This window comes from Macaca mulatta, chromosome 10 (genome assembly GCF_049350105.2).
Source record: "Macaca mulatta isolate MMU2019108-1 chromosome 10, T2T-MMU8v2.0, whole genome shotgun sequence".
NCBI classification, from domain to species: Eukaryota; Metazoa; Chordata; class Mammalia; order Primates; family Cercopithecidae; genus Macaca; species Macaca mulatta.
The window spans coordinates 7,682,451-7,709,313 of NC_133415.1; the positions used below are offsets into that span (position 1 = coordinate 7,682,451).

The 26,863-nt window shown below is 42.9% G+C and overlaps 1 protein-coding gene across 2 annotated transcripts in view; it reads left to right on the forward strand.

Annotated features, from left to right (window-relative positions):
* Window positions 1-26,863, forward strand: part of EFCAB6 (EF-hand calcium binding domain 6) — a 306,925-nt gene that overhangs the window by 37,287 nt on the left and 242,775 nt on the right. The window contains exons 4-6 of one of the 2 annotated variants that reach the window (XM_001108976.4): window positions 4,536-4,747; window positions 12,324-12,412; window positions 22,692-22,758. In XM_001108976.4, the coding sequence (XP_001108976.4) occupies window positions 4,536-4,747; window positions 12,324-12,412; window positions 22,692-22,758 (368 nt within the window). The remainder of the gene's footprint in view (window positions 1-4,535; window positions 4,748-12,323; window positions 12,413-22,691; window positions 22,759-26,863) is intronic. The other variant, XM_077949368.1, reaches the window with a different exon arrangement.

Here is a 26,863-nt window from a genome sequence, read left to right on the forward strand (position 1 = left end):
TGGAACTCTTGTGGGAGGGTTAAGTTCCTTCTTCCCCCTCAGGGCTCTGTGCTCATTCCTCTGTTCCTTGTCTGCCCTCTCTTCTGTGACTCATCTGGCTCCATGTCCTGAAATGCCACCTGTAACCAAAATGATAGCGCCATCCGCACTTCCCCACTAAGCTCCCGATCGTATATCCAGTTGCCTCACTGAGCTTTCCACGTGCACTGCATCTAAGGGGCATCTCAGACCTGAACTGGCTAAATGGGTCTCTCGACTCCCCCGTGTTCTCCATCTCAGCAATGACACTGTCATTTATCTTGTTCCTCATGTCCAGCACCAAGGGATTATCCTTGATTTCTCTCTTTTCTTTAATAGCCCCCACACACCTCCTCAGCCAATCCATCAGCAAAACCTTGTCAGCTACAGAACTAATAGATCATGTCTGCTATCTGTCTACTTTTTGTCTGCCTTCAGGGCTACCACCTGGTCCAGGCTGCAGTTACCTCCTAGACCTTGGAGCAGCCTCCTCTCCGGTCTCCCTTCCTCATTTTTTGCCTCCTGTAATCCATTCTTTACACAGCAGCCAGAACACGTTTTTAAAACCCCACACAGGCTGTGTTAGATAACATTGCTTCCCTGCCTAAACTCTCCTGGGCCTTTCCATTGCACTTTGAAGAAAACACCATCCTTTCTGCAGGTGCCTGAAGCCTGTGTGGACTGGCGCTCTCCTCTCTGGCCTGAGCCCTCACTGTTCTCCCTCCTACCTGCTATGTGCCACACTCTGTCCACTCCGGCCTTTTTCTTTCCTGGACGTATCAAGCTCCTTCTTGCTCAGGGGTTCTTTACTGGTTGCTATGGTTTCCCTGTTGAAGACATTCTTACTTCAGCTTCTTGACTGGCTGGCTCATGTTTATCCTTCTGGGTTTCAGCTCCCAAACCCACTTTGGAGCGGACTTCCTTGACCATCCTCTCTAAAGCAGCCCCCAGCTGTACTCTTGCCTCACTGTTTTGTCTTTCCATCTTCATTGCATGTGTCACTGTGCACCATGACCCTATCGTTTGTTTATTTGTTTATTGGCTTCTTGTCTGTCGTCTCACCTCCAGATTGTAAGCTGTACCTGTCTTACTCACTGCAGTACCCTCAGGGCTGAAAACAGTGGTTGAAATATGATAGTTGTTGAAACATGACATTTTTTGAATGGATGAATTCCACTTCCTTACAAGTCAGTGTTTCCCACAGCCTCTTCTCCTCTTCCCATTGGGCCTGTTTCCCTGTGGCCTCCATGCAGGTGGTTCCCACACTTCCATCTCCACTCCAGCCTCTTTGATCTCCAGAGTATGTATTCAACTTTCAGATGGACATCCCGCTTACATATCCCAGGCTGAACTTGTTTGCTTTCCATAAGCCTTTTCCCCTTCTGCTCAAAGTATCTATTGCTGTGTGCAAACGCCCTAAACATTGTGACTCGAAATAGCGAGAGTCATTTTGCTCACAGATCCGCAGTTTGGGCAGGTCAACTTGTCTCTGCTCCATGCAGTCCAGCCAGGGAGGTGCAGAGGCTGGCTGACTTCACATGGGGGGCCAGAGTCCTCAAATGGCTAGCAGTTGACACAGCTGTTGCCTGGAACCTCAGCTAAGGCTGTTTCCCAGAACTCCTATATGTGGCCTGTCAGGGGGGCGCCTTGGCCTCCTCACAGCCAAGTGGTGACTGTGTGTGAGCATCTAAAGAGGACCAGGCATGGCCGGGCATGGTAACTCACACCTGTAATCCTAGCACTTTGGGAAGTTGAGGCAGGTGGATCACCTGAGGTCGGAGACCAGCCTGGCCAACATGGTGAAACGCCATCTCTACTAAAAAATACAAAAATTATCCAGGCATGGTGGCAGGTGCCTGTAGTCCCAGCTACTTGGGAGGCTGAGGCAGGAGAACTGCCTGGACCCAGGAGGTGGAGCTTGCAGTGAGCCAAGATTGTGCCACTGCACTCCAGCCTGGGAGACAGCAAGACTCCATCTTAGTAAATAAATAAATAGTACCAGGCAGAGGCCGTAGCAGCTTGCGTGACCTCATCTTGGAGATCACGCATGTCATGTATCATACTAATAGATGTCCATTCTGCCATAGTCACGGGCCCACCAGATTCAAACGGGGAGTGTATGCCCACTTTTTCAGGGAGGAGTGTTAACATGACATTGTGTTGGGAGATCTTGCCGTTCCCATCTTGGAAAATACCTCTGTTGCATCTTCCCTCTTCCTTTTCTAAGTGAAGTGTGCTGCCCCTGCCTAGCCACCCAGGCCAGACGCAAGTGTTCCATCCTCTCTGTCCCTCACCTGGCCAATCAGAGGAGTCTATAGACCTCCCCTCTTTCATTCATGCGAACTCTTTTTGCTCTGTGACCATCACGCTAGTACGGAGCTCTGTCACTCCTCTCCTGAGCAGCTGTAGTCACCCAGCCTGTCTCCACCCCATCGCTCTCCTTCCCTTTCGGTTCCTCCTCCACGTGGTACCAGGGGGAAGGTGAAGAATGAAAATAGGGTTATGTTGTTCTTTTGATGACAGTCCCACTGTGCCATTTCATAACCCCAGAACACGAAGCCCAAGGACAGGCCCTGCTGACTTTTCCCATCCCATCTCTTGACTGATGCGCCTCTGCTTGTCCCCACCCCCATCCTCCTTTTGCCCAGGCTGGCCATGCCCCACAGCAGCCCCACTTCCAGCTCTGTTCCCTCAGGATCACCAAGTTGCTTTCCACTGAGAAGGCTTTCCTGTCACCTTCCATCCTGTCACCCGAAACCAGCCGTCCTCTGTTTAGGTCTCCCATGCTCCCTGCAGATACCTAATGCCTGCCTCCACACCGGACCACCGCATCCCAGTTACAGAATCACCTCCTTCCTGGAGACTGTGGGCATTAGGAGCGAGAGTCATCCCTGGCCCCTGGCACAGGCCCTGCGTGCGCTGGGCCCTCAGTGGGGGTCAGGGGAGAATCTCCCATGGCAGCGCAGTCCCTCTGTGGGGTGGAAATGCCCCCCAGAGCCCGCCGTGCTGTGGCTCCTGGGGTTAGGGCCTGCAGTCGATCTCCATGGCGGTGTCGCTCTGGGGTGCCTGCACGTTCTCTCTTGTATCCCCTCAAGCAGAAGACAGCCCAGCCCACCCTACAGCTCTGAGGAAATCCCCGCCTCTGCCTTCTGGGTGGGTTCAAGTTGGTGTACTGAGATCTCTGGAGTCATTCACCTGCCCAAGTCACCCCAAGACTAAAGCTATCACTGTCCTTATGCCAGAAATGTGCAATAGTTTGATAAGAAATTTTCATTCAAAGGGAAAGAAGTAGCATCCTCCCTCCCTAGCTACTGCTTGTGAATATTATTATAAAGGATGAGGCAATGTTAAAGCCTTTTAACATACATCTGGGATTTACTATGTAAGAAAGAGCTCCTAAATAAACTGTGGCTACCAAGTTTATCTCATAAATAAGTAGGAGGGTTTTACCAACTACCATTTTTCTTGGTCTCCTCTTTCCCTAGTCAGTTATAAAATATCAAATTGAACAACTATGCCTTCATGCATATGGTATGGATTAGAACCATAAGTTGGTTTGTACTCACTGTATTTACTTATGTAATTTCCTACCTATTGTTCCTCTGGTTGTTCTTGTCTTGGAGGGGGGAAGGAGGCCTCTGGTGTATCACCTCTCCTTTGCTAACACAGGGGGCTCTGGGACCTAAAACATCATCAAGACATTATTCCTTTCCTTCCAAAAAGTTCAAACCCCAAAAGCTTAGTTAGACCACTTGGAACATTTTTCTTTTTTTTCTGAGATAGAGTTTCGCTCTTCTTGCCCAGGCTGGAGTGCAATGGAGCAATCCCAGCTCACTGCAACCTCCGCCTCCCAGGTTCAAGCCATTCTCCTCCCTCAGCCTCCTGAGTAGCTGGGATTACAGGCATGCACCACCATACCCAGCTAATTTTGTATTTTTAGTAGAGGCGGGGTTTTACCGTGTTGGCCAGGCTGGTCTCAAACTCCCAACCTCAGGTGATCCGCCCACCTCGGCCTCCCAAAGTGCTGAGATTACAGGTGTGAGCCACCGTGCGCAGCCCTCAAAACATTTTTATATCTACATTTTAGCATCCATCTCTTCTTTGTCTTTGAAAGGGAAATGATCTGGGTTTAAGAATTACATGTTTTCCCTTCAAAAATTGGCAAGGGGATGAAAGGTGAATATGATATTTTAAACATTTATTTGAATGATATTAACTAAATTTTCTTTCAATATCCATGTTTTTCACTTGTGCTGACCTATGTCCTCTATAGGGAAGATTATCTTTTTTTTTCTTACTAATGTCATTACTATTATTCGATATTGACCAAATTTCAGAATTGAAAGATGATTGTAGATTTTTCACTACAAGACATCTAATGGTGATGCATGTAAACCCAGATATGGTGGGAGAAATACCATCTAACAAGTTTGCTTGGTTCTTTCAACAGTTCAAGAGTTTTTGTTTAGTATCTTGGCTTTAAACATGTTTAATAAATAGCTGTATCTCTTTTATAGCCACAGCTGTTGCAAATCCAACACTGTCCTCCTTAGATGTTAAACGGATTTTATTTCAAAAAATTACCGACAGAGGGGATGAGTTGCAAAAAGCCTTTCAGCTGCTGGATACTGGTCAGAACCTGACTGTGTCAAAAAGTGAACTGAGAAGAATCATCACAGACTTCCTGATGCCGCTCACACGAGAACAGTTTCAGGACGTGTTGGCTCAGGTGCTGTATGTTGTACCTACTTAGAATCACTCAATTCCAGACAAGCTGAGGTAGATAAGGGGAGCAGGTAACCTATCCTGCCTTTCCCCCCACTGTTACCACTGAGCAGTTGAAGTTTTGTTTAGTTTTCATAATTCACTTATTAAGGCTGATGTAGATGATCACGATCAACAGATACTCAGTCGTGTTTTGCATGTCGCGCTGCTCCAGCCAGTTTCTTTTCATTTCTTTTTTTTTTTTTTTGAGACAGTTTCACTCTTGTTGCCCAGGCTGGAGTGCAATGGCACTGACTCACCATAACCCACGCCTCCCAGGTTCAAGCAATTCTCCTGCCTCAGCCTCCTGAGTAGCTGGGATTATAGGTGTGGCCACCATGCCTGGCTCATTATGTATTTTTAGTAGAGATGGGGTTTCACCATGTTGCCAGGCTGGTCTTGAACTCCTGACCTCAGGTGATCTGCCCGCCTTGGCCTCCCAAAGTGCTGGGATTACAGGTGTGAGCCACTGCACCTGGCCTTCTTTTCATTTCTTTTAAGGGTCCATATACATGTTTTGGGTCAACTTCTATTTTGGAACTTAGTATTTTGGCAATTTTTCCCTTCATCAAATAGTTACGGAGCATTGGCTATATGCTAGAGCCAATACTAGACACTGCAGTGCAGATAAATCAGACTCAGGCCCTGCCCTTGAGGAGCTCCCAGCCCAGTGAGACACTTACGGAGTGTTGGCAAGTGCTGGGAGAGGGGCCACGACAGGGTGGCTGGGAGTTACAGGAGGGAGAGCTATCTGAAAATGAGGAGAGGAAGTCCAGGAGGCTTTCTGGAGGAGGGGTATTTAACTCAGTTTTGACCGAGGAGTGGGTATTCTCAAGATGAGAGGGGAAGGAAAGGTCATTATAGCAGAGGGGACAGCCTGTGTGAAAGCTCAGATGCCCGCATCCGCCTGCCAGGCTTACTCAGGGACCTGGGTAGTTCTGTGATTTCTATCGGAAGTGAAGGGATATGGGTCATGTTGTGGCCAGAGGGGCCAATTCAGAAAAGTACTTAGTAAAACAGTTCGAACTTTATCCTAGAGGCTGTAGGGAGCCGGTGAAGGGTTTGCAGCATGGGTCATGTGGTTACATGGGGAGGGAAGCGGAGGATGAAGTCCCTTGAGTTACGTGGGGAGGGAAGCGGAGGATGAAGGTCCTCGGCCACCTGGTGGTGTGCCACACCAGGGGGATGAAAGGAGTAAAAATTTGTGGACTGTATCCTTGGGGCCCTTAAAAATAATACAAAATGCAGTAGGACTCAAACCCTTTCAAAATAAGTCTGTAATGATCAAAAGTAGAAAATTTGGGCTAGAATATCATTAGTATTCCATTTAACCCAATAACTAAATTTGTACACACACACGCATGCATGCACACACACAGACAAGTGTGTGTGTGTGTGTGTGTATATATATATATTTACTCATTCATTAGTTTATTTTTTGATTTTTTGATTTTTTGACAGAGTCTCACTCTGTCATCCAGGCTAGAGTGCAGTGGCACTATCTTGGCTTACTGCAACCTCCGCCTCCCAAGTTCAAGTGATTCTCATGCCTCAGCCTCCCAAGTAGTGGGATTACAGGCATGTGCCACCATGCCAAGCTAATTTTTTAATTTTTAGTAGAGATGGGGTTTTTCCATGTTGGCCAGGCTGGTCTCAAACTCCTGACCTCAAGTGATCAGCCTGCCTTGGCCTCCCAAAGTGCCAGGATTACAGGTGTGAGCCACCACGCCTGGCCTCATTCATTAGTCCTTAATCAGAGTCTGACTTCATGCTACCTCCTAGTAATTTAAAAACTTACTTCTTTTAGAATTTGCTATATACTACAACCAACCCACTGTGTATACTTCCAACACAGGGGAATAATGTGTTATCAAAACAAATAGCTCAATGAAGTTTAGGCATTCCCAAATTCCAGTCTTAACTTCAAGGATTGACTCTCTCTCTCTCTCTTTTTTTCTGAGTTAAAATTTTTAAAAAAGTGTAGTTCTATTTGTTGTTTCTTTTTATGCATACAACGTTCTGTTTCAAAGTTTTCTCTTCCCTTTAATTCTGTCCTTTTTTTGAATTTGTGAAGTTTTGAGCCATAATTTTTTCATATATTTTTTTCTGTCCCATTCTTTCCTCTCTTAAACATTTTGATATTGTCCCACTGGCCTCTGAGGCTCAGTTCATTAAAAAAAGTTTTATTCTATCATTCAGATTGGATAATGTCTATTGATCTGTCTTTAAGTTCACCGACTCTTATCATCTTCATTCTGCTATTAACCCCATCCCTTGAATTTTTACTTGTAGACATTGTATATTACAGTTGTAGAATTTCCATTTAATTCCTCTTTATGATCTCTTTACCTGCTTAGATTTTCTGTTTTTCTGCAGTTATAAGCATATGTCTTTCAACTCATTGAACATAGTTAAAATAGCTGCTTTAAAGTTCTTGTCTAGTAATTTTCACATGTTGGTCATCTCAAGATTGACCTGCATTGATTGTCTTTTCCATTGAGAAGGGTCTTATTTCCCTGGCTGTTCATATTTGAGTATGTTTGGATAATATTTCAGAACAGAGCTATCCAAGGGAAACATACTGTGAGTAGGTCAGGTGTGGTGGTTCATGCCTGTAATCCCAATGCTTTGGAGGCCGAGGTGGGATTATCATTTGAGCCAAGGAGTTCAAGACCAGCCTGGGTAATATAGGGAGACCCCATCTCTACAGAAAATTTAAAAATTAGCTGACCTTGGCTGGACACGGTGGCTTATGCCTGTAATCCCAGCACTTTGGGAATCCGAAGCGGGCGATCACCTGAGGTCTGGAGTTTGAGACCAGCCTGACCAACATGGAGAAACCCCGTCTCTACTAAAAATACAAAAAAATTAGCCGGGCATGGTGGCACATGCCTGTAATCCCAGCTACTCGGAAGGCTGAGGTGGGAGAATTGCTTGAACCTGGGAGGCGGAGGTTGTGGTGAGCTGAGATCATGCCACTGCACTCCAGCCTGGGCAACAAGAGCAAAACTCCATCTAAAAAAAGAAAAAAAGATTAGCTGACCTTGAGCCCAAGGTGTTGGAGGTTGCAGTGAGCCAAGATCATGCTAATGTACTCTGGCACCCTCACAGGCACTGACACCCCACTGTGATGATGCCATCCTCATCCCATATTCTCCTTGGGGCTTTGATGGCTCCCCCAACACTGCGGACTTCATTTTCCTCTATCCCATCTAATGACGTTAGGACTGAATTGCTAGAAAAGATAGAAAAGGAGGAGAAAGACAGAACTTTTCTCTTCCCTTAAACAAAAAATTCACCTTTATTTACTTCTATAATAATGGATAAAAAGTGCATTTGATTTTTTCCACATCACTCTTTATTGTTGTCTACATTTTTAATAGCAGCTTTATTAAGGTATAATTTACATATCATAGAATTCACCCCTTAAACATGTATAAATTAGTGTTTTCCATATATTCACAGAGTTTCGCAGTCATCACCACTATCTGGCTGAAAACCATTTTCATCATTCCAAAAAGAAACTGTCCTCCTTAGCAGTTACTCCCCATTTCCCTTCCGCTTTTATCTTAAAATAGTAATGTACTTTCTGTCACCACAGATTTGTCACTGTAGATTCTGGATATTTCATATCAATAGAATCATACAATATTCGATCTTTTGTGTCTAGCACATGTTTTTAAGGCTCACCTGTGTTACAGCATGAATTAGTACCTCATTCCTTTTTATGGCTGAGTAATAATCCATTGTATGAATAGGCCACATTTTGTTTACCCTTTGATCGGCTGATGGACCTTTGAGTTGTTTCCACGTTTTGACTTTTGTGACTAGCGCTGCTGTGAACATTCATGTGAAAAGTTTTCGTGTGGACATATATTTTCATTTCTCTTGGGTATATACCTAGGGGGAGAACTGCCATGTCTTATGGTAATGTTCTTTTGCTTTTAAAGAACATTCATCCTTGTAAACATTGTATCAGTTTCCTCATAAACTTGATTTAACCGATGCTTTATGCCAAATGGAGAGTTAAAATATTATTTCCTGCTATGTGTCCTTATAGTCATGATCTAATGTTAATTTAAAATTTTGACAGTCTTCCCAAGCTAATCAGTTATGCAGGAAGAGCAAAAGTACAGAAAATATGAAATGTGTATCTGTTTTTAAAAGCTACATCTGTTTTTGAAAGAAGCCACTGAGAATTGTAGAACTTCAAAGACTTTTTTAAAAAACAGGTCTTGATAGTTGATCCTAAATGACAAGCAAGATTTCCAGAACCTTAAACTCCTGTGACCTGTGTGTCAATCAAGGAGGCTGGAGTGTGGTGCATTGCAGGAGGCCAAGGTCATTGGGAATGAAGGGCAGGGCTTCCCTTCTCCATCCACGGACTTCCCAGCATCTGTGGCTTTTCTAGATGGTCCTACGATGAATCCATTTGGTGATACATGCTCTTTCTTTTTTAGTAGTTAATGTAAGCCTAAGTGGACACTTATAAAATGAATAAAAGATTTCATGGTAATTTCCCCTTAAAGTTAGGAAAGAATTTTCCAGTTATGGTCTGAATTTACTTAGCTTCAATTTTATTTGAAGACCTGTGTCAGGAATGTTTGAGTGTCAGGGTGTTTTAATGACTGACCAGGGCAAGAAGTATGAGGAGGTTTGGCTTGTAATCTGCTCCGTACCTTTGTTTCCATTAAGAGTGATGCAAACTCGGCGTTTTTTAAAAATGTGGCCTCAGTCCCTGAATATTAATGGAGACCATTTTTAAAGAAGTTGAATTGGTAAATTGATTCCAGAGAAGGAAAACAAAGTTCTGTTTTCATCCCAGTGGTTGTGCCGGGTTGGAGAAAATGTGTTCTTGCAAGATACTTATCACAATGATGGATACTGATTTAAAAACTAGCCTCCCCCAGCCCCACTCTAAGAATTTGCTTTCAGCAATTCGTCCATGGATGGTTTTGATTCTTAAACATTTTTGCCAGAATTGTAAACACTGAAAGGCAAGTACTGAGCAGAGCCTCTCCTTTTGGACTAGATTCTTTACTTGTCTAAGGGGCTTAGCTTTGGAGACTGATCATGGCAAGAATTTCTTTACCACATTAGAATTTGTGTTAGACTATAAGCAGCAATATGAAATGCGATGAGAGCTTGAATAATTTGATGGACTCTCTTTTTCTTTCTGGGCAGGGTGGTTAGTGCAGTGGGATGGACTTGCGCTCTGGATTCACAGAGATCGCTGGCACTCATGGCAGTGCCGGGCAGGGAGGCCATAGTGCTGCTTTGTGAGTAGTAGAAAGTGACACCACCTCTGAGGGTGGTTTTAGTGCCACTCATGCAAAACACTGAGAATAGTGCCTGCATCCACTCACTTAGTGTGAGCTCTGCAGATGTAAGTTTCTTCTCTTCCTTGTTTCCTCTTATCACTACCAAAACCAAGAGGGCACCCAACCTTGAACTACATGTTTAATCTGCTCTTGCCCTTCTTCTGCAAGGCTAGGGAAACTGAAATGCTTGCTCAAAGTTATATCTACTTGTAAAAATGCACTATCAGAAAAGTCACAGGCATTCTTTCCAGGAAAAGGCTTTACAAAGGCCCACCCTGTGAGCCCCTCTCCCCCGGTCTCATTTCCTAGTTAAACACGTTTTAAATAGTAAAGAGCAATCCATCCTTTGGGGAAGACTGCGATAACCACACTAAGCTTTGAGGCCAGCGTTTTAAGGGCTTAGTAAATAACAAATTTGATTGTGTAGAGTTGGGAGCCATTCAGCTGTATGGGAAATGGTACTTTGTGTATTTGTATGAAGCTTGATGAAATAGATTTATATTGATTATATGTTTATTTAATGTTTATCTAAATTTTAGATGCGTAATGGTTGTTTGGAAATATTTTATTAAGTAAAATTTAACTTTTTGCTTAGAAATAACCTCAAACTGAATTGCTTGAACCCGGGAGGCAGAGGTTGTAGTGAGCCGAGATCGTGCCACTGCACTCCAGCCTGGGCAACAGAGTCAGACTCCATCTCAAAAAAAAGAAATAATCTCAAATCTCTAGAAAAGTTGCAAGAATAGGCCAGACACATTGGCTCATGCCTGTAATCCCAGCACTTTGGGAGGCCAAGGTGGGTGGATCACTTGAGGTCATGAGTTGGAAACCAGCCTGGTCAACTTGATGAAACCCCGTCTCTACTAAAAATACAAAAATCAGCTGGGTGTGGTGGTGGACACCTGTAGTCCCAGGTTTTGGGAGGCCGAGGCAGGAGAATTGCTTGAACCCAGGAGGCAGAGGTTGCAGTGAGCTGAGATCCTGCCAATTTACTCCAGCCTGGGTGACAGAATGAGACCCTGTCTCCAGAAAAAAAAAAAAAAAAAAAAAAAAGAAAAGAAAAGTTGCAAGAATAAGAAAAGTACAAATAACACTCATATGGTACAAATAATGCCTATATACTCTCATTGAGATTGACCTGTTGTGAACATTTTACCTCATTTGTTTCTCCTGTGATCTCTCATTATCTGTGTGTGTGTATATGCAAACAACATACACAAACAATGTACACACACACATGTATATATTAAAAACACTTGAGGGGGGCCAGGTGCGGTGGCTCATGCCTGTAATCCCAACACTTTGGGAGGCCAAGGCGGGCATATCATTTGAGGTCAGGAGTTCAAGACAAGCCTGGCCAGCCTGGGGAAACCCCATCTCTAGTAAAAATACAAAAATTAGCTGGGTGTGGTGCACGCCTGTAGTCCCAGCTACTCCAGAAGCTGAGGCAGGAGAATCGCATGAACTGGGGAGGCAAAGGTTGCAGTGAGTCAAGATTCCATCACTGCCCTCCAGCCTGCATGACAGAGCGAGACTCCATCTCAAAAAAATAAAAACAAAAACAAACAAACAATAAAACACTTGAGGGGAAGTTGCTTATATCATAGTTCCTTACCTCAAAAAACATCAGCGTATATTTCCTAAGAGCTATTCTTTTACATAATCACAGTGTAGCTATCAACGTCAGCAAATTAAACATTGAGGTAATACTTTTATTTAAATCTGCAGTCTGTATTGACCCACGTGACCCAATGATATCCTTTGTGGAATTTTTAATTTAAAAATGGATTTTTTTCTATCTTAAAACTATATATACAAAGTCGTGTACGAAGTTCACGTGACACTCAGTATACAATTGTGCTATGGCCTCAGCTTCTAATATGTATTATATGTATAACACATATTAGAGTATATAGAGAGTATATTTATGCTAATTTTATTTTTTAGATGATTTTAAATAATTTTGTAGGTAACTCATTGACTTTCAGTTGAGCACAGACTGGCATTCTAGGGTGCTATTTACACTTTATTTGCTGAGAATGCATGTTCACCCTGACACCTGGGTTAAGCAGTTTGTATTTAAATGTTTGATGGAATGCTCTTCCCCTTAATAGTGTTCTCTATTACATCCTGAAAGCTGTGATTTAGAAATCTGCTTCACCGTCTATTGCTTGGATCTTAATTCCCTAACATGTTGTCATTCTTCTCCTTTGACTGTAGATCCCCCTTAGCACCTCTGGTACTGTACCGTACCTTGCCTTTCTGTCCAGGTTTGGTGGAATTGACCTATATATAAATGGCATAAAGAGGTAAGTGTTTGGTTTGCTCATGTGAAAATGTGAAATTTGAAATGATGAGTAAGAGCTATGACGTGAAGCCATTGGAACTAATCATATCAACAGCTATATATGGAAGATGGTTTTGTAGAGCTTGTCCATATGGAATTTAATGGAATTAATCCAGTCAAGTTTTATTTAGGGAAGATTTTAGCATCTATATAGGATGTATTTCAGAACAAGAGGAATGATACTGTAATAAAATGTAAACATAGCAAATTAAAACCAGACAAAAATAGTTTACTTGCAATATATTTAAAATTGGAATTAATGGAATTTAATTTTGAAGTAAAATATTAAATTGCCAAATTTAAAATTTGTAGGTTTTTATACATTTTTACTGTTGTTCATTGGAAAGTGATGGTGTTTTCGTGGCTAGAAATTTTTAAAAAAGATCTTTGTATGAGCTACTTGAGTATTTCATAGTTTTTGCATAAAGCATGGGACTGGTTTTTTTTTTTTTTTTTTTTTTTTTTGCAACATGAGCAGGTTGGAGTTTGACCTTTAATGTCTCAATCAGCCGTAAAATTATTTATTCTAGTATATGATTTAGGAAATACTGTTTTAGTAATAAAAATATTTACTTATATCTGACTTTAAATGAATAAACCTCATTTCCTCAGGAGTTGTGTAACCACTTATATTTAAGAATTAAATGTGTAGTTCAGCCACTATGAGAAGCAGTTGGAGATTTCTCAAAGAACTTGGAACTAGCATTGGACCCAGCAATCCCATTACTAGGTATATAGCCCAAAGAAAGCAAATCATTCTACCAAAAGACACATTCACTCATACGTTCATCACAGCACTAGTCACAGTAGCAAAGACATGGAATTAACCAACCAAGGTGACTACCAATGGTGGATTAAATTTTAAAATGTGGTACATGTACACCATGGAATATTTTGCAGCCATAAAAAAGAATGAAATCATGTCCTTTGCAGCTGGAGGCCATTATCCTAAGCAAATTAATGCAGGAACAGAAAACCAATACCATATGTTCTCACTTACAAGTGGGGAGCTACACATTGTACATGTGGACATAAAGATGGGAACAGCAGACATGGCAGATGACTAGAGGGTGAAGGGATGGGGGCAAGGGCTGAAAAACTATTAGGTACTATGCCCACTACCTGGGTGACAGGATTATTTGTACCCCAAACCTCAGCATCAGGCAATATACCTATGTATATAACCTGCACATGTACTGCTTAATCTAAAATAAAACTTGAGGCTGGATGTGGTGGCTCACACCTGTAATCCCAGCACTTTGGGAAGCTGAGGTGAGAGGGTCACTTGAGCCCAGGAGTTTGAGACCAGCCTGGATGATATAGTGAGATCTCATCTCTACAAAAAATTTAAAAATTAGCTGAGCATGGTGGCATGCCGCAGGTACTCGGGAAGCTAAGGTGGGAGGATCACCTGAGCCCGGGAGGTGGAGGCTACAGTGAGCTGAGATTGTGCACTCCAGCCTGGGTGACAAAGTGAGACTGTGTTTCAAAAAAAAAAACCGAATAAAAAATAAAAGTTGAAATTATAAATACACTATCTAGTTCACTGAAAAAAACCCACAAAAGCCAATTCACATCAATTGATAAGAGAAAACTATATTTAATATGAACAAAAGATGGACAAAATCATAGAATGAAGAACTGACCTTCCTAAGGGGATAAAAAAATTAAATTTGATCCTGAAATATTAGAAAATTCTGGTATCATGGCTTTTATGATGGATGCATCACTGATACAGTTTAGGTGTAAGAATTTGTGTCGTGAGGAGGGGGAGATAGGGAATTTCTATACATGGGTGTAAAGTTTTGATTTTGCAAGATGAAAATGTTCTAGAGATCTTTTGCGCAACAATGTGAATATACTTAACACTACTGAACTACACACTTAAAAATAGTTATGTTTTTTGTGCGTGTTTATCACAATTAAAAAAAATAAAGATGGCCGGGAGCAGTGGCTCATGCCTGTAATCCCAGCACTTTGGGAGGCTGAAGTGGGCGGATCACCTGAGGTCAGGAGTTCGAGACTAGCCTAGCCAACATTGCAAAACCCCATCTCTACTAAAAATACAAAAATTAGCCGGGTGTGGTGGTGTGTGCCTGTAATCCCAGCGACTCGGGAGGCTGAGGCAGGAGTATCACTTGAACTCAGGAGGCAGAGGTTGTAGTGAGCCCAGATTGCACCACTGCACTCCAGCCTGGGTGACAGAGTGAGACTTGGTCTCAAAAAAAGGAATGAGTGCAGCAGCTCCAGCAAGAGTGACACAGTATCATCCCCTCCATGTTTTGGAACTTCTCTGTGCTCTCTTTAGTTGGTGCTAAGTGGGGACTAAGATGATTTCCAGGCTCTTTCAAAAGAATGACAGTTTGTCTTATAGGCTGCATATTCTTGTTCTTGACATAAAACCATTCCAATTTTATGAATAACGTTCTTGGGTGGACAGTAAACTAGTATGAATATTCTTTGTTAGGAAAGCTAAAACTGGAAAAACTGAAAGCAGGAGAGCCTTTCTTCCTTATTGTGAAACTTGTCTAATAAATTTGAGATGAAAGGGATCATGAGTTACTCTCTTAAACATAAAAGGCTAAACATTTAAACTAAATTTGAAAGATTTCTGATTTACTCATGAAGCAGAATTATCTTCATTGTTGGAGACAATACATTATAGGGAACAGAGACTTATTTTTCTAGCAATACGGTAGGCTATGTACCATGAACAACACTTCTACTGAAAATAATTAAAATGCTGGATAAAAGGCAAAATATATACATACATTTTAATGCATTGCTGAGCTGGCAAGAAAGTAAGGAATCTTCAGAGGCCAAACATAGAGTAAAACTTGGGATCTAGAGAAGGGAGCACTCTGTAAAGTCAGCTTCTACCCTGAGGGTGTTGGCCAAATCCTGGTGAATTTGTGTATTCAGTTTTGCCATTTGGAGTACGGAGACAAGAGAAAAAGCCTAGAAGGCCTTCCCAAGGTGGAAGGACCTAACAAAGGACCATTGCCTACAAAGTAAGGACCCTACACCCTCAGCGATTACAAATACAAACCTTCATCACAAAAGGGCACAATGAGGAAAACTACCTATTTCAACACTGGTGCTGAGTGAATAAGGGGAAAATTGTAATTACAAATTGATTTGCATGAGGGTCTGTGCTTGAGTTCATGCTATGTGGTCAGAAAAGTTTCAGGCAAGGAACTTATTTGAGTAGTCCTGGGCGGGGTGTGCCCTTCTGTGAAAGAATGCATCTTCAACCTATCCCTTGAAGAAATTCCACAGATAAAGTGCCAAGTAACATCAGATCACACACAAAAAATCTTAAAAAACGTATGAAGAGACAAATAATGAAAACTGCAAACTAATAGATGTAATACCCAATAGAATCAGGTCTCCAAACACTCAAAACATTGGAACTATCAAAGAATGAGAAATGCAAACAAATAGATATAATACCCAATAGAATCAGATCTCCAAACACTCAAAACATTGAAACTGTCAAAGAATGAGAACTGCAAACCAATAGATATCATACCCAATAGAATCAGATCTCCAAACACTCGAAACATTGGAACTATCAAAGAATGAGAACTGCAAACAAATAGATATAATACGCAATAGAATCAGATCTCCGAATACTCAAAACATTGAAACTATCAAAGAATGAGAACTGCAAACCAATAGATATCATACCCAATAGAATCAGATCCCCAAACACTCGAAACATTGGAACTATCAAAGAATGAGGACTGCAAACCAATAGATGTCATATCCAATAGAATCAGGTCTCCAAACACTTGAAATATTGGAACTATCATGTATGTAATCTAAAACTAGTGTTTTAATATGTTTAAAGAAATGAAAGAATAGATTCAAAATATGAATGCAAAACAGGCAATAAAATGAATATTTGAAGAAGTATAAAATAGAACTGAAAAATCTGATTGTAGATCTAAAATACAGTGGATGGGTAAAAATAGTGGATGAAACACAGCTGAAAAGAACATCTGTGGAATGAGAGAGAGCTCTGAAGAAATCACCTAGAATGCAGTACAGAAAGACAAAAAATACAAAATTAGGAGGACAGGCATAAGAGACATGGAAGACAGGAAGAGGACGCCTACCATACTTCTAATTGGGTTTCCAAAAAGATACCTGTCTCAGTCTGTTCTGTGCTGCTCTGACAGAATACCTGAGACTGGGTACTATAGTTTGTAAGAAAAGAAATTTATTTCTCATAGTTCTTGAAGCTGGGCAGTCCAAGATCAAGGCAGCAGTGTGTGGTGAGGGCCTCTTTACTGCATCCTTACACAGTGGAAGGAGGAAGGGCAAGAGAATACTGGCGCCCTCCGACAAGGCCTTTTATAAGGGCATCTGAGGCTGGGCGCAGTGGCTCACGCCTGTAATCCCAGGCTCCTGTGACCTGTGTGCCAATCAAGAAGGCTGATCTTTTGTGTCTAGCACATGTTTTTAAGGCTCACCCATGTTACAGCGTGAATTAGTACCTCATTCCTTTTTATGAATGAGCTCAAAATGCTTCGGAGGCCAAGGTGGGTGGATCACTTGAGGTTAGGAGCTGAAGACCAGCCTGGCCAACATGGTGAAACCCCGTCTCTGCTAAAAATACAAAAATTAGCTGGGTGTGGTGGTGCATGCCTGTGGTCCTAGCTACTTGCTTGGGAGGCTGAGGCAGGAGAATCGCTTGAACCCAGGAGCTGAAGGTTGCAGTGAGCTGAGATCATGCCACTGCACTCCAGCTTGGGCAACAGAGTGAGACGCCCATCTCAGAAAAAAAAAAAAAAAAAGGCACCTAATTCCATTCAAGAGGGCGGAACCTTCAGGCCTAACCAACTCTTAATCCTCTCACAGTGGCAACACCTAAATTTTGGAGGAGCACCTTCAACCCATAGCAACATAAGAGAAAGAACAGGGCAGAGATCATACTTGAAAAGATAGTGGCTGAGAAACTCAAGCCAGATAAATAAAAAGAAATGCCTATCTAGACATTATCACAGTGAAACTGCAGACATCAAAACCAAAGAGAAAATGTTATAGGCAGTGAGAAGAAAAACAGAATTGACTTCAGAGGAGTGACAGTTAGACTGACACCAACTTCTCAACAGTGACAGTGAAGGCTATAAGATAATGAAATAATCTTTTCAGTGTTCTGACATAAAATATTTGTTATCCCAGAACTCTATACTATATACTATATTTCTTTTCTTTCTTTCTTTCTTTTTTTTTTTTTTTTGAGACAGAATCTTGCTGTCACCCAGGCTGGAGTGCAGTGGTACGATCTCGGCTCACTGCAACCTCTGCCTCCTGGATTCAAGCGGTTCTCCTGTCCCAACCTCCCAAGTAGCTGTGATTACAGGTGTGTTCCACCACGCGCGGCTAATTTTTGTACTTTTAGTACAGATGCAGTTTTGCCGTGTTGCCAGGCGGGTCTCAAACTCCCGACCTCAGGTGATCCGCCCGCCTCAGCCTCCCAAAGTGCTGGGATTATGGGCGTGAGCCACTGCACCCAGCCTCTATACTGTATTTCTAAAAATAAGAGTAAGTTTTTTCTGTGATAGCCCATGGGACCCTCATCTAGTGATACTGGAGTACTTGGAAAAAGTAAAAACATCTGGCACCTCTGCCTACTGTGTTCAAACAAGAACTGTTTCAACCAGAGCTCGTATAATTTCTTCACATCAACTTTCATAAAAATAAGAGGTAGTGATTGCATTATCAGGTCATTACACTGGGGCTGGATTTTGGGACATAGATGGAGGTGCAGCTCAAATTCCCTGAATTTGTGGTGGTAGGATTTCATATTCTGGTCACAGCAGTTCCCTTTTGGAAATATGTTTGGGGATATCACTTTTTTTTTTTTTTTTTGAGATGGAGTTTTGCTCTTGTTGCCCAGGCTGGAGTGCAAGAGTGCAGTCTCGGTTCACTGCAACCTCTGCCTCCCGGGTTCAAGTGATTCTCCTGTCTCAGCCTCCCAAGTAGCTGGGATTACAGGCGCCCACCACCACATCCAGCTAATTTTGGTATTTTCAGTAGAGATGGGGTTTCACCATATTGGCCAGGCTGGTCTCGAACTCCTGACCTCAGGTGATCCACCTGCCTCAGCCCCAGAAGTGCTGGGATTACAGGCATGAGCCACCGTGCCTGGCTGGGATATCACATTTTATACCGGCCAAAACTCAATGCCACTGATAACATACAGTGAACATAACACAGACAGAGTATGCCATTTCTTCTGTCCTGGCCTTACCAGAACTTGTCATGTATGAAAATCACCATATTGAGGAAGTTCCTGAATATCCGATAGTAGTTGGTTAAGTTGGAAGCAGTGTGAAGATTAAAAAGGTATGACCTGGAATGATATTTTAAAAGTGTCTGTCTCTGAGTGTATGAGAGGTGGTAAGGGCAAAATGTGGAACTATTGTATCGAGTATAGAGGACCTTGAATCATCTATAATAACAGTAGAAACGTCATCATCATCTCTTCAGAAACACCCAATGAATGATTTTGCTTAAAATGATCAGGCTGAACCTTTTGAGATTTGCTTTAGATGGACGTGTAGGACATTTCTACATATGGACGGAGAGTGCCTTTGCGTATTAGATAATCCACGTGGCGCTTGGTACAATGCTGCTTCCATGAAGAATAACTACAATCGTTTGTATATAAAACAATCATTATAAATCTTAGCAGAAGTGTTTCAAAGCTTTCTGAGCACCACACAAGAAGACTTACTGAGAGTTCTGAAGAAAAACCTCCTAAAGAACCTGAGAATTCTGTTGAAGCTGAATTTATTCACCAATACTGTGTATTGCAAGATTCCTTTGGCAGTCTGGGTATCAGAGATTCAGATGGATAAAGGAAACAGCATCAGCAGAGCATTGGTTCACAGAGTAGATGTGAAGCCGACTTTAGTCAGGTCTAGCTGACTCTAGCCTGTGGAAGAGAAGAAAGAAATAAGAAAGGCTTTCGGCCAGGTGTGCGCCACCACGCCTGGCTAATTTTTGTATTTTTAGTAGAGACAGGGTTTCACCATGCTGGTCAGGCTGGTGTCGAACTCCTGACCTCAGGTGATCCGCCAGCCTCAGCCTCCCAACGAGCCACCGCGTCCAGCCAGAACCTATATTTTTTAAAAAACCTGTTGTAAAACATTTTGAATTTGAATGCCTCTAAAGGTCAGTTCGATTTGGACAGCTTATTTTGAATTTTTGAATATTATAGACATAAAAGTCAGTGAGAAAACATTAAAAAAATAAAGACTGAGGGTTAAAGACATTTTTCAGACAAAAACTGAGACATTTAATCTCCTGCAGATCTTGACTGAAAGATCTTGATTCTGCTAGAAGCAGAAGGAAAGCAATCCTAGGTGAAAGGTCTGAGAATTTAAGAGTGAAAAGCAAAGAAAGTGGCAAAATATGGGTAAATAGAAATGATTTTTGCCTCTATAAGGTGGTTACAAAAATGTCTGTGTGTGTTAAATAAAAAGTTCAGAGTTAAAACATTAGACAACGATCAGCTGAGTGTGGATAAATTGAGTTAAAGTTTTCTAAGATCTATTTGATAGCCAGCAGGAGGATAAATATATTGATTAATTTTATACGTTGAACTGTTATATATGCACATTGTGATTTTTAGGGTAACTGCTAAAGAATAGAAACAAAGTATTTAACTCCCAACATTTGGAAGAAAAAATGAAATGATTTTAAAATACTCAATCCAAAAGAAGGTAAGAAAGGGGACAAAAATCTACAACAGATACTACAAATAGAGAACATAAATTTATAGACCTACCCCCATCTGTATATAACATAACTACATTAAATGCAAAGGATCAAATATTTCAGTTAAAAGACAGAGATTATCAGACTGGATAAAAATTCCAGTTATTGACTTTTTGAAAATAGAAAGGATTAAAAAGACTAAAAGAAAAAGGATAGAAATAATTATGCAATAGAAAAAATAAAAGAAAGTGTAACTACATTAATTTCTGGCAAAATAAATTTTAAGACTTACACATTCAATTATCATGTAGTCCACTTAAAAGACAAAGATTGTCTGTCTAGATAACAAATAGTAAAATCCACTAAGAGAAAAACCTAAACCCAAACATAAAGAAAGGTTAAAAGTGAAAAGATTTAAAAAGACATACCGTTCAATATTAATCTAAAGAAAGCTGGTGTCACTAAGTTAGTACCTGACAATAAATGGTCATAGGCTGGCTTCTCCTGAAGCAGACACTGAGATGGAGTTTGGGGAGCAAGATGTAGACGAGGGAAAACACCTGTAAAGGGAAGCAGGCTGAAGCAGGATTGATTAAAGGGAGAGGCTGAACTGCAGTGTGGACCTGACAAAGCCTTGACCAACTTGGCTAGAACTAGGCAGGAGGATGTGATTGGGAAGGGAGGGCTTCCTGGAGTTCCAAGGCACCGGTAGTGTTGCATTGCTTCAGTTGGATGGGGGCTGGGGTTGAGTAAACAAACATTTGTTTAATTTTTATTCTTTAATTCCTTTTTTGTTTGTTTGTTTGAGATGGAGTTTCGCTGTTGTCACCCAGGCTGGAGTGCAATGGTGTGATCTTGGCTCATTGCAACCTCTGCCTCCCGGGTTCAAGTGATGCTCCTGCCTTCGCCTCCTGAGTAGTTGGGATTACAGGCGTGCCCCACCACGCCCGGCTAATTCTGTATTTTTAGTAGAGATGGGGTTGCTCCATGTTGGTCAGGCTGGTCTCCAACTCCCGACCTCAGGTAATCTGCCCGTCTCAGTCTCCCAAAATGCTGGGATTACAGACATGAGCCACCACGCCTGGCTTATTCTTTAATTCCTAAATATTTTACAAATAGTGTTTTGTATCTATTGAATATATTATTAAACAGCATTTAAAAGATTACATTTAACGTAGCATTATAGATTTGGATTCCTGATCAGGTCCTATCTTTCACTTGGGAACAGAACCCCTCTGAGACTCAGTTTCCTCCTATGTAAGGAATTTAATCTCTGCTAAGCACTCCAGTGTCTTCCCCTTACCCTTTGAAGTCTAGACTCCTTATCATGGCCCACAGACTCACAGGCCTGGCATCTGCCTCCATCTAAACATAGCCTGCACACCTTCTCATTGCCCATCCAGCTCTGGTCTCCTTGGCCTCCTTCCTACTGACTCTGGGATCTGCTGAGCTCCTTCCAGCCAAGGGCTTCATGCCAGCTGCCTGTTTCCTTTGCTTTGTCTGGAAGGCTTCATGGCCCTTCACCTTGTGGGCCTCTATCCAAAAGACACTTGGCCAGAGAGACCTGCTACCCACTCCATCCAGAGAGTCATCCCATCTTCCCCCATCTCCAATTTATCTCCCTGCCCATCTTTATTGTCTTCATGGCACCTGTTATTATTTCAACTCACATTACTTGTTTGCTTATTTCCCATCCGTCACTGTCGCCAGTACAGGCGGTGTCTTGCTTAGCACCACGGCCCCAGACCTGGCAGGTAGGAGGCATGGACAGACATTGTAAAGTGGGGTCACCAGCTCTGCCTCCTCGTGTTCTCTTCCTACCCTCACCCTACCAGTTTGTCCCAAGGAGGGGCTCTGCAGTGGTTTGTAGATACACAGATAATGCAAAATAAAAACCAGTGAATAGGGACAAGCAGATGGAACCCAGGTACAGACACATTGAACCTTCACTGAGCAGCTGAAAGTGAGCTATTGAGGGGACGTAGAGCCCCACAGTGGTCAGATCAAAGTGCTGCAGCCACAGCAGAGAGGTTAGGAACTGGATGTGAACCCAGAGCACCTGGGTCTGACACTGGCGCCTCCACTTCCTCACATGTGACCTTCATTTTCCTCATCTATTAAGATCCCTGTCAGTCTCCTCGGTAAAGCGGGGATGATAATGGTCCCAAATCCATAGAGCTGTTGAGAGGCTTAAATGGGATGAGGCTTGTTAAGGCCTGGGACACAGTAAGTGCTCATTAAGTGTCAGCTGTAATTATTTAATTTGCACATTACCTTAGGAGGAGTAAATGCTACCGTATTTCATTTTACGGATAAGAAAACAGGCTGGGGGAAACAAAGTAATTTGCCCAAGTTCACGATCCTGGCAGACAGCAGCTTGTAAGAAATACCTTGCATTTTAAAATAGATTATTTGGAAATCCTTGTAATTTTGATCTCTGCATAACCTATGTAAACACTTATTTGGTTAAAATGTTTTAATAAAGTTTTTTTTTGTTTGTTTCTAAGGGAAGGTGGGAATGAAATGAATTGCTGCCACACATTAAGAGAACTTGAAATCCAAGTGGGAGAAAAGGTAATAGAGATTTTAAAGACACGATTTCCCCCCACCCCACCCATCGTCAGCAGTAATTGTTAGCGGAGGTAGATGGTAGAAAATGAGCCACACCTCATCATCCGAGTTCTCATATCAACATTGTCCGACTAAATAGATCTTCTGATAACAAGCCAGGGCGAAAGCTTGCGTTCCGACTACTTTGGCTGTCTTGGATGGCATCTCTTTTGATGAGTGACACCAGCAGAAGTCCTGGAATATTAATTGCTTTTGTATTAACTTTAGATCATTATTAGTAGGGCTGCCTTTTCTGTCTTTGTCTAAGACTGAGCAGGTTTTTCTTTAGAAAGGGAAAACGGCTGCTTTGCAGCAGTCAATGCCAATCAAGAGCTGCATAGTAAAAATAACCAGTCAAACTCAAAGTGATATATACTTAAGTATTGAGTAATTTAGCCATGAAAGCTACTGTGTGTTTAGAAAAAGAGCATATAGCATCATTCCTATTTGCTGATTGTGGTTAGATCTCACAGCACACAGCTAAGGAGGGGAGGAGATGATAATGTCATTCAGGGGCTGGAATCAGACTCCTTTTTAAAATGCATTTGGGCCTGTCAGTTGCATGAGCAGTTTGAGAATCATGGTTTAATTTATTTGATTCAATATGTTGGTTTGAAATGTGACAAATTTTCTTTCTTTTTTGCACTCTTCTGAGACTCATATATTTCATACTCAAAAATAGCCAGAGATGCACAAAATGTTTGTCTCAATTTCCCTGTCTGATACCATTAAAACCAGAAAATTCATCTCAATATGATAGTTTCTTAGCATTATGTGTTTCTAAAAACCTGTTTCACTATAGTTGATATTAGTAGGAACCCAGGTCTGCTGCTTTTGCTGTGACCCATTTGTTATTCTGCAAGAAATTTGTCGTGCAATTGATATTACTTAGGGGTATATGTCTTTTCTCTCTTTAAACTGTGTTCATCATGATATGCTTCTGAAAAAGTCCATTGTTTATGACAATTATTACAGCAGCAGAAACATTGTTAAGGATCCATAATGCAACATGACCTTGAGTGTGGAGATGCAGACAAAGGCCAGGGTTGTCAATGGCCCAAAATAAGGCTGTGGTGAGCAAATCTCAAATGGAACTCCATCGCTATCCATCCTTTCAGTTAATTTTTATCCCATCCTCCTCCCCATGGAACACCCTGCTGAGAGTGGAAACCCAGGTAGTTTTCATACAATTGCTCATGAGAACAAACAGGTGAAGGGAAAAGGTAACACTTAGTACCAGAGTACTGGAGGGTTTTTTCTGCCGTGTGTTCCAGCCAGCACAGACTGTAACCCAAATTCTACCTACGACCCCAACCCTGAGCAGGCAGGGGAGGTTGGAGGAGACTGACCCCAGGACCCGGGCAGACCTGAGTTTCCATCCTGGGGCTCTGCCGTTTACCAGCCACGTGGTCCCAGGCAAGCCCTCATCGCTGAGTTTCTTCACCTGTCAGTAGGGATAACAGCCACCACCTTGATGTGCTGTTGTGTGGCTTAAAGAGATCCAGAATAAAGCACCTGCAACACTTAATAAATGCCAGCTGCTACTATTATGCTTGTCCCTACAGCTTCCTTTGAAGTACAGGTAGGAACACAAATGCATCTCATTCCTTTCTAGCCGCTCCACCTCCAAATAAAGAGAACAAATCAGTACACCCCTCAACTGTGTGCTGGGTGCAGTAGCATGCTTCTAATGAGGACTCTGACCCTTCTAAAGGTCACACACTAATGTTGGAGACTGAGAGGAAGACTTAGGAATTATCTAAGTAAGCCTTTCTTCATACACATGTCATTGCTGGGTGATGGTTACAGTTTGGGAATGAAAGAATGCTAATTATTTTATTTTAAATATGAGTCCACGTGGCTTACTGGAGCCACGAATGCATGCAGATGTCTCTGAATTTTTGGAGCCAGGCTCTGCTGATCCATGTGTGGACTGGCCTTCCTACAACAGCAAAGAATCAGCAGTGGGAACCCCAGGCCTTCCTACAACAGCAAAGAATCAGCAGTGGGAACCCCAGGCCTTCCTACAACAGCAAAGAATCAGCAGTGGGAACCCCAGGCCTTCCTACAACAGCAAAGAATCAGCAGTGGGAACCCCAGGCCTTCCTACAACAGCAAAGAATCAGCAGTGGGAACCCCAGGCCTTCCTACAACAGCAAAGAATCAGCAGTGGGAACCCCAGGCCTTCCTACAACAGCAAAGAATCAGCAGTGGGAACCCCAGGCCTTCCTACAACAGCAAAGAATCAGCAGTGGGAACCCCAGGCCTTCCTACAACAGCAAAGAATCAGCAGTGGGAACCCCAGGCCTTCCTACAACAGCAAAGAATCAGCAGTGGGAAAACAAAACCTAATTGTTTTCTTCTGCAGTGAGCTTGGTCTGATGGCTGGTTTGTGAGCATCTCTCTTCTTCACGGGCCCTCAGACCCTCCAACAGATGCTCACATTCACGCTCATTATCCAGTTGAACCCTTTGGCTCTCTGAACGTCATTGTCTCTCTAAGCCAAGGGAGAAGGCCAGATTGGATGATCTCTGGGTCTCGTCTCTCCGTCTTTGGTGACTGTGCCCCATGGCTTCATGGGAAGAGGCGCTCTCTGTTTGGTGGAGGAGGCTCTGTAAGCCCAGGGTGGTTCTCATCGTGTCCTCTTCAGGATCCACCTGGTCCTGGCTCTGGTTTAATCTGCACTCAGGTTCCACTCAACAACCACGCTGTCCTGTTGCGTTCCTCACTTGCTGTCACTCTCCTGGCCCTTGCTTTTCATTTTGGCCACAACCATGATCCTCTGCATTCATGTGGCCCCCACTGTGTCCTTGCCTGAGCATCTCCTGGACTGGCTCTTGAGTCCTCTGGTCTTCAGCTTCTTTGTCTTCAGAGTCTCCTAGGAGCCAGAGGGATTTGTGGAGAATCAGGTACTCCTGGGCTGAAACGCTGCCTCTGCTGCTGGTGGTGGTGGGGTGCCTTGGATGGTTTCTCATTTGTTCTGAGTTTCCTCATCTCTAAAGTGGAGACAACAAAACCTACCTTTCAGGGTACTGACAAGAATGAATGTAAGCAAAGCCGCTGTCAAAGCCCCTGCATACAGCAGATATTCAGTAAATGTGAGTCCCTTCCCCCACTGATGGGTGACGCTTGTTCTCCTTGCCGAACACCACTGAAACCCTTGCTGTGGCCGTCTTTATCTGCCACCAGGTGGCAGCCCCTTGGCCACAGAGATGTTTGGTTTTTTCCCTTATGAGAAACCGAAGGCTCCAACTTAACTATCTTAGAAAATAAGGAGCTTCTTATGTCACCCAAGAAGTCAGGAGGGAGTGGAGGCTAGGGTTGACTAACCCACCTACCTCTCTTTCTGGTCACCAGGAGGTTGCCACCACTTCAGGCAGATATTTTGATGTCAATTTCTTTTTTCAATGGGCCTTTTTTCCAATATGACTGTAAAAATAAGAGAAAGTCCCTCCCTGTGTCCCACAGCCTGGAATTATGCCCCACACCTAAAGCAATCATGGGCAAGGGAATTGGTTCCTGCCAGCAGCCAGGAGCAACCTTGATCACCACCTGGTGCGGCCACTGGGTTCCCTCCTATGAAGCACATGGCCACCGAAGGAGGGCGGATGTCTGAACAAAATGGAAAATAGAGGGTTTTGTTAGAAAGGAGAAGTGGGCAGCCAGGCACGGTGGCACACGCCTGTAATCTCAGCACTTTGGGAGGCCAAAGCGGGCAGATCACCTGAGGTCAGGAGTTCAAGACCAGCCTGGTCAACATGGTGAAATGTCTCTACTAAAAATACAAAAATTAACTAGGCATGGTGGTGCACGCCAGTAGTCCCAGCTACTTGGGAAGCTGAGGCAGGAGGATCACTTGAATCTGGAAGGCAGAGGTTGCAGTGAGCCGAGATCGTGCCACTGTACTCCAGCCTGGGTGACAGAGCGAGACTCCATCTCAGAAAAAAGAAAAAGTAAAGGAGAGAAGTGACTAAAGGTGAATGGATTTGGGAAGGCAACTGATGCATCTGCTACAGCTACCTACAGAAGGGACCCCTCTTGGCGAGTGGGGCCTTAATCTTATGGACAC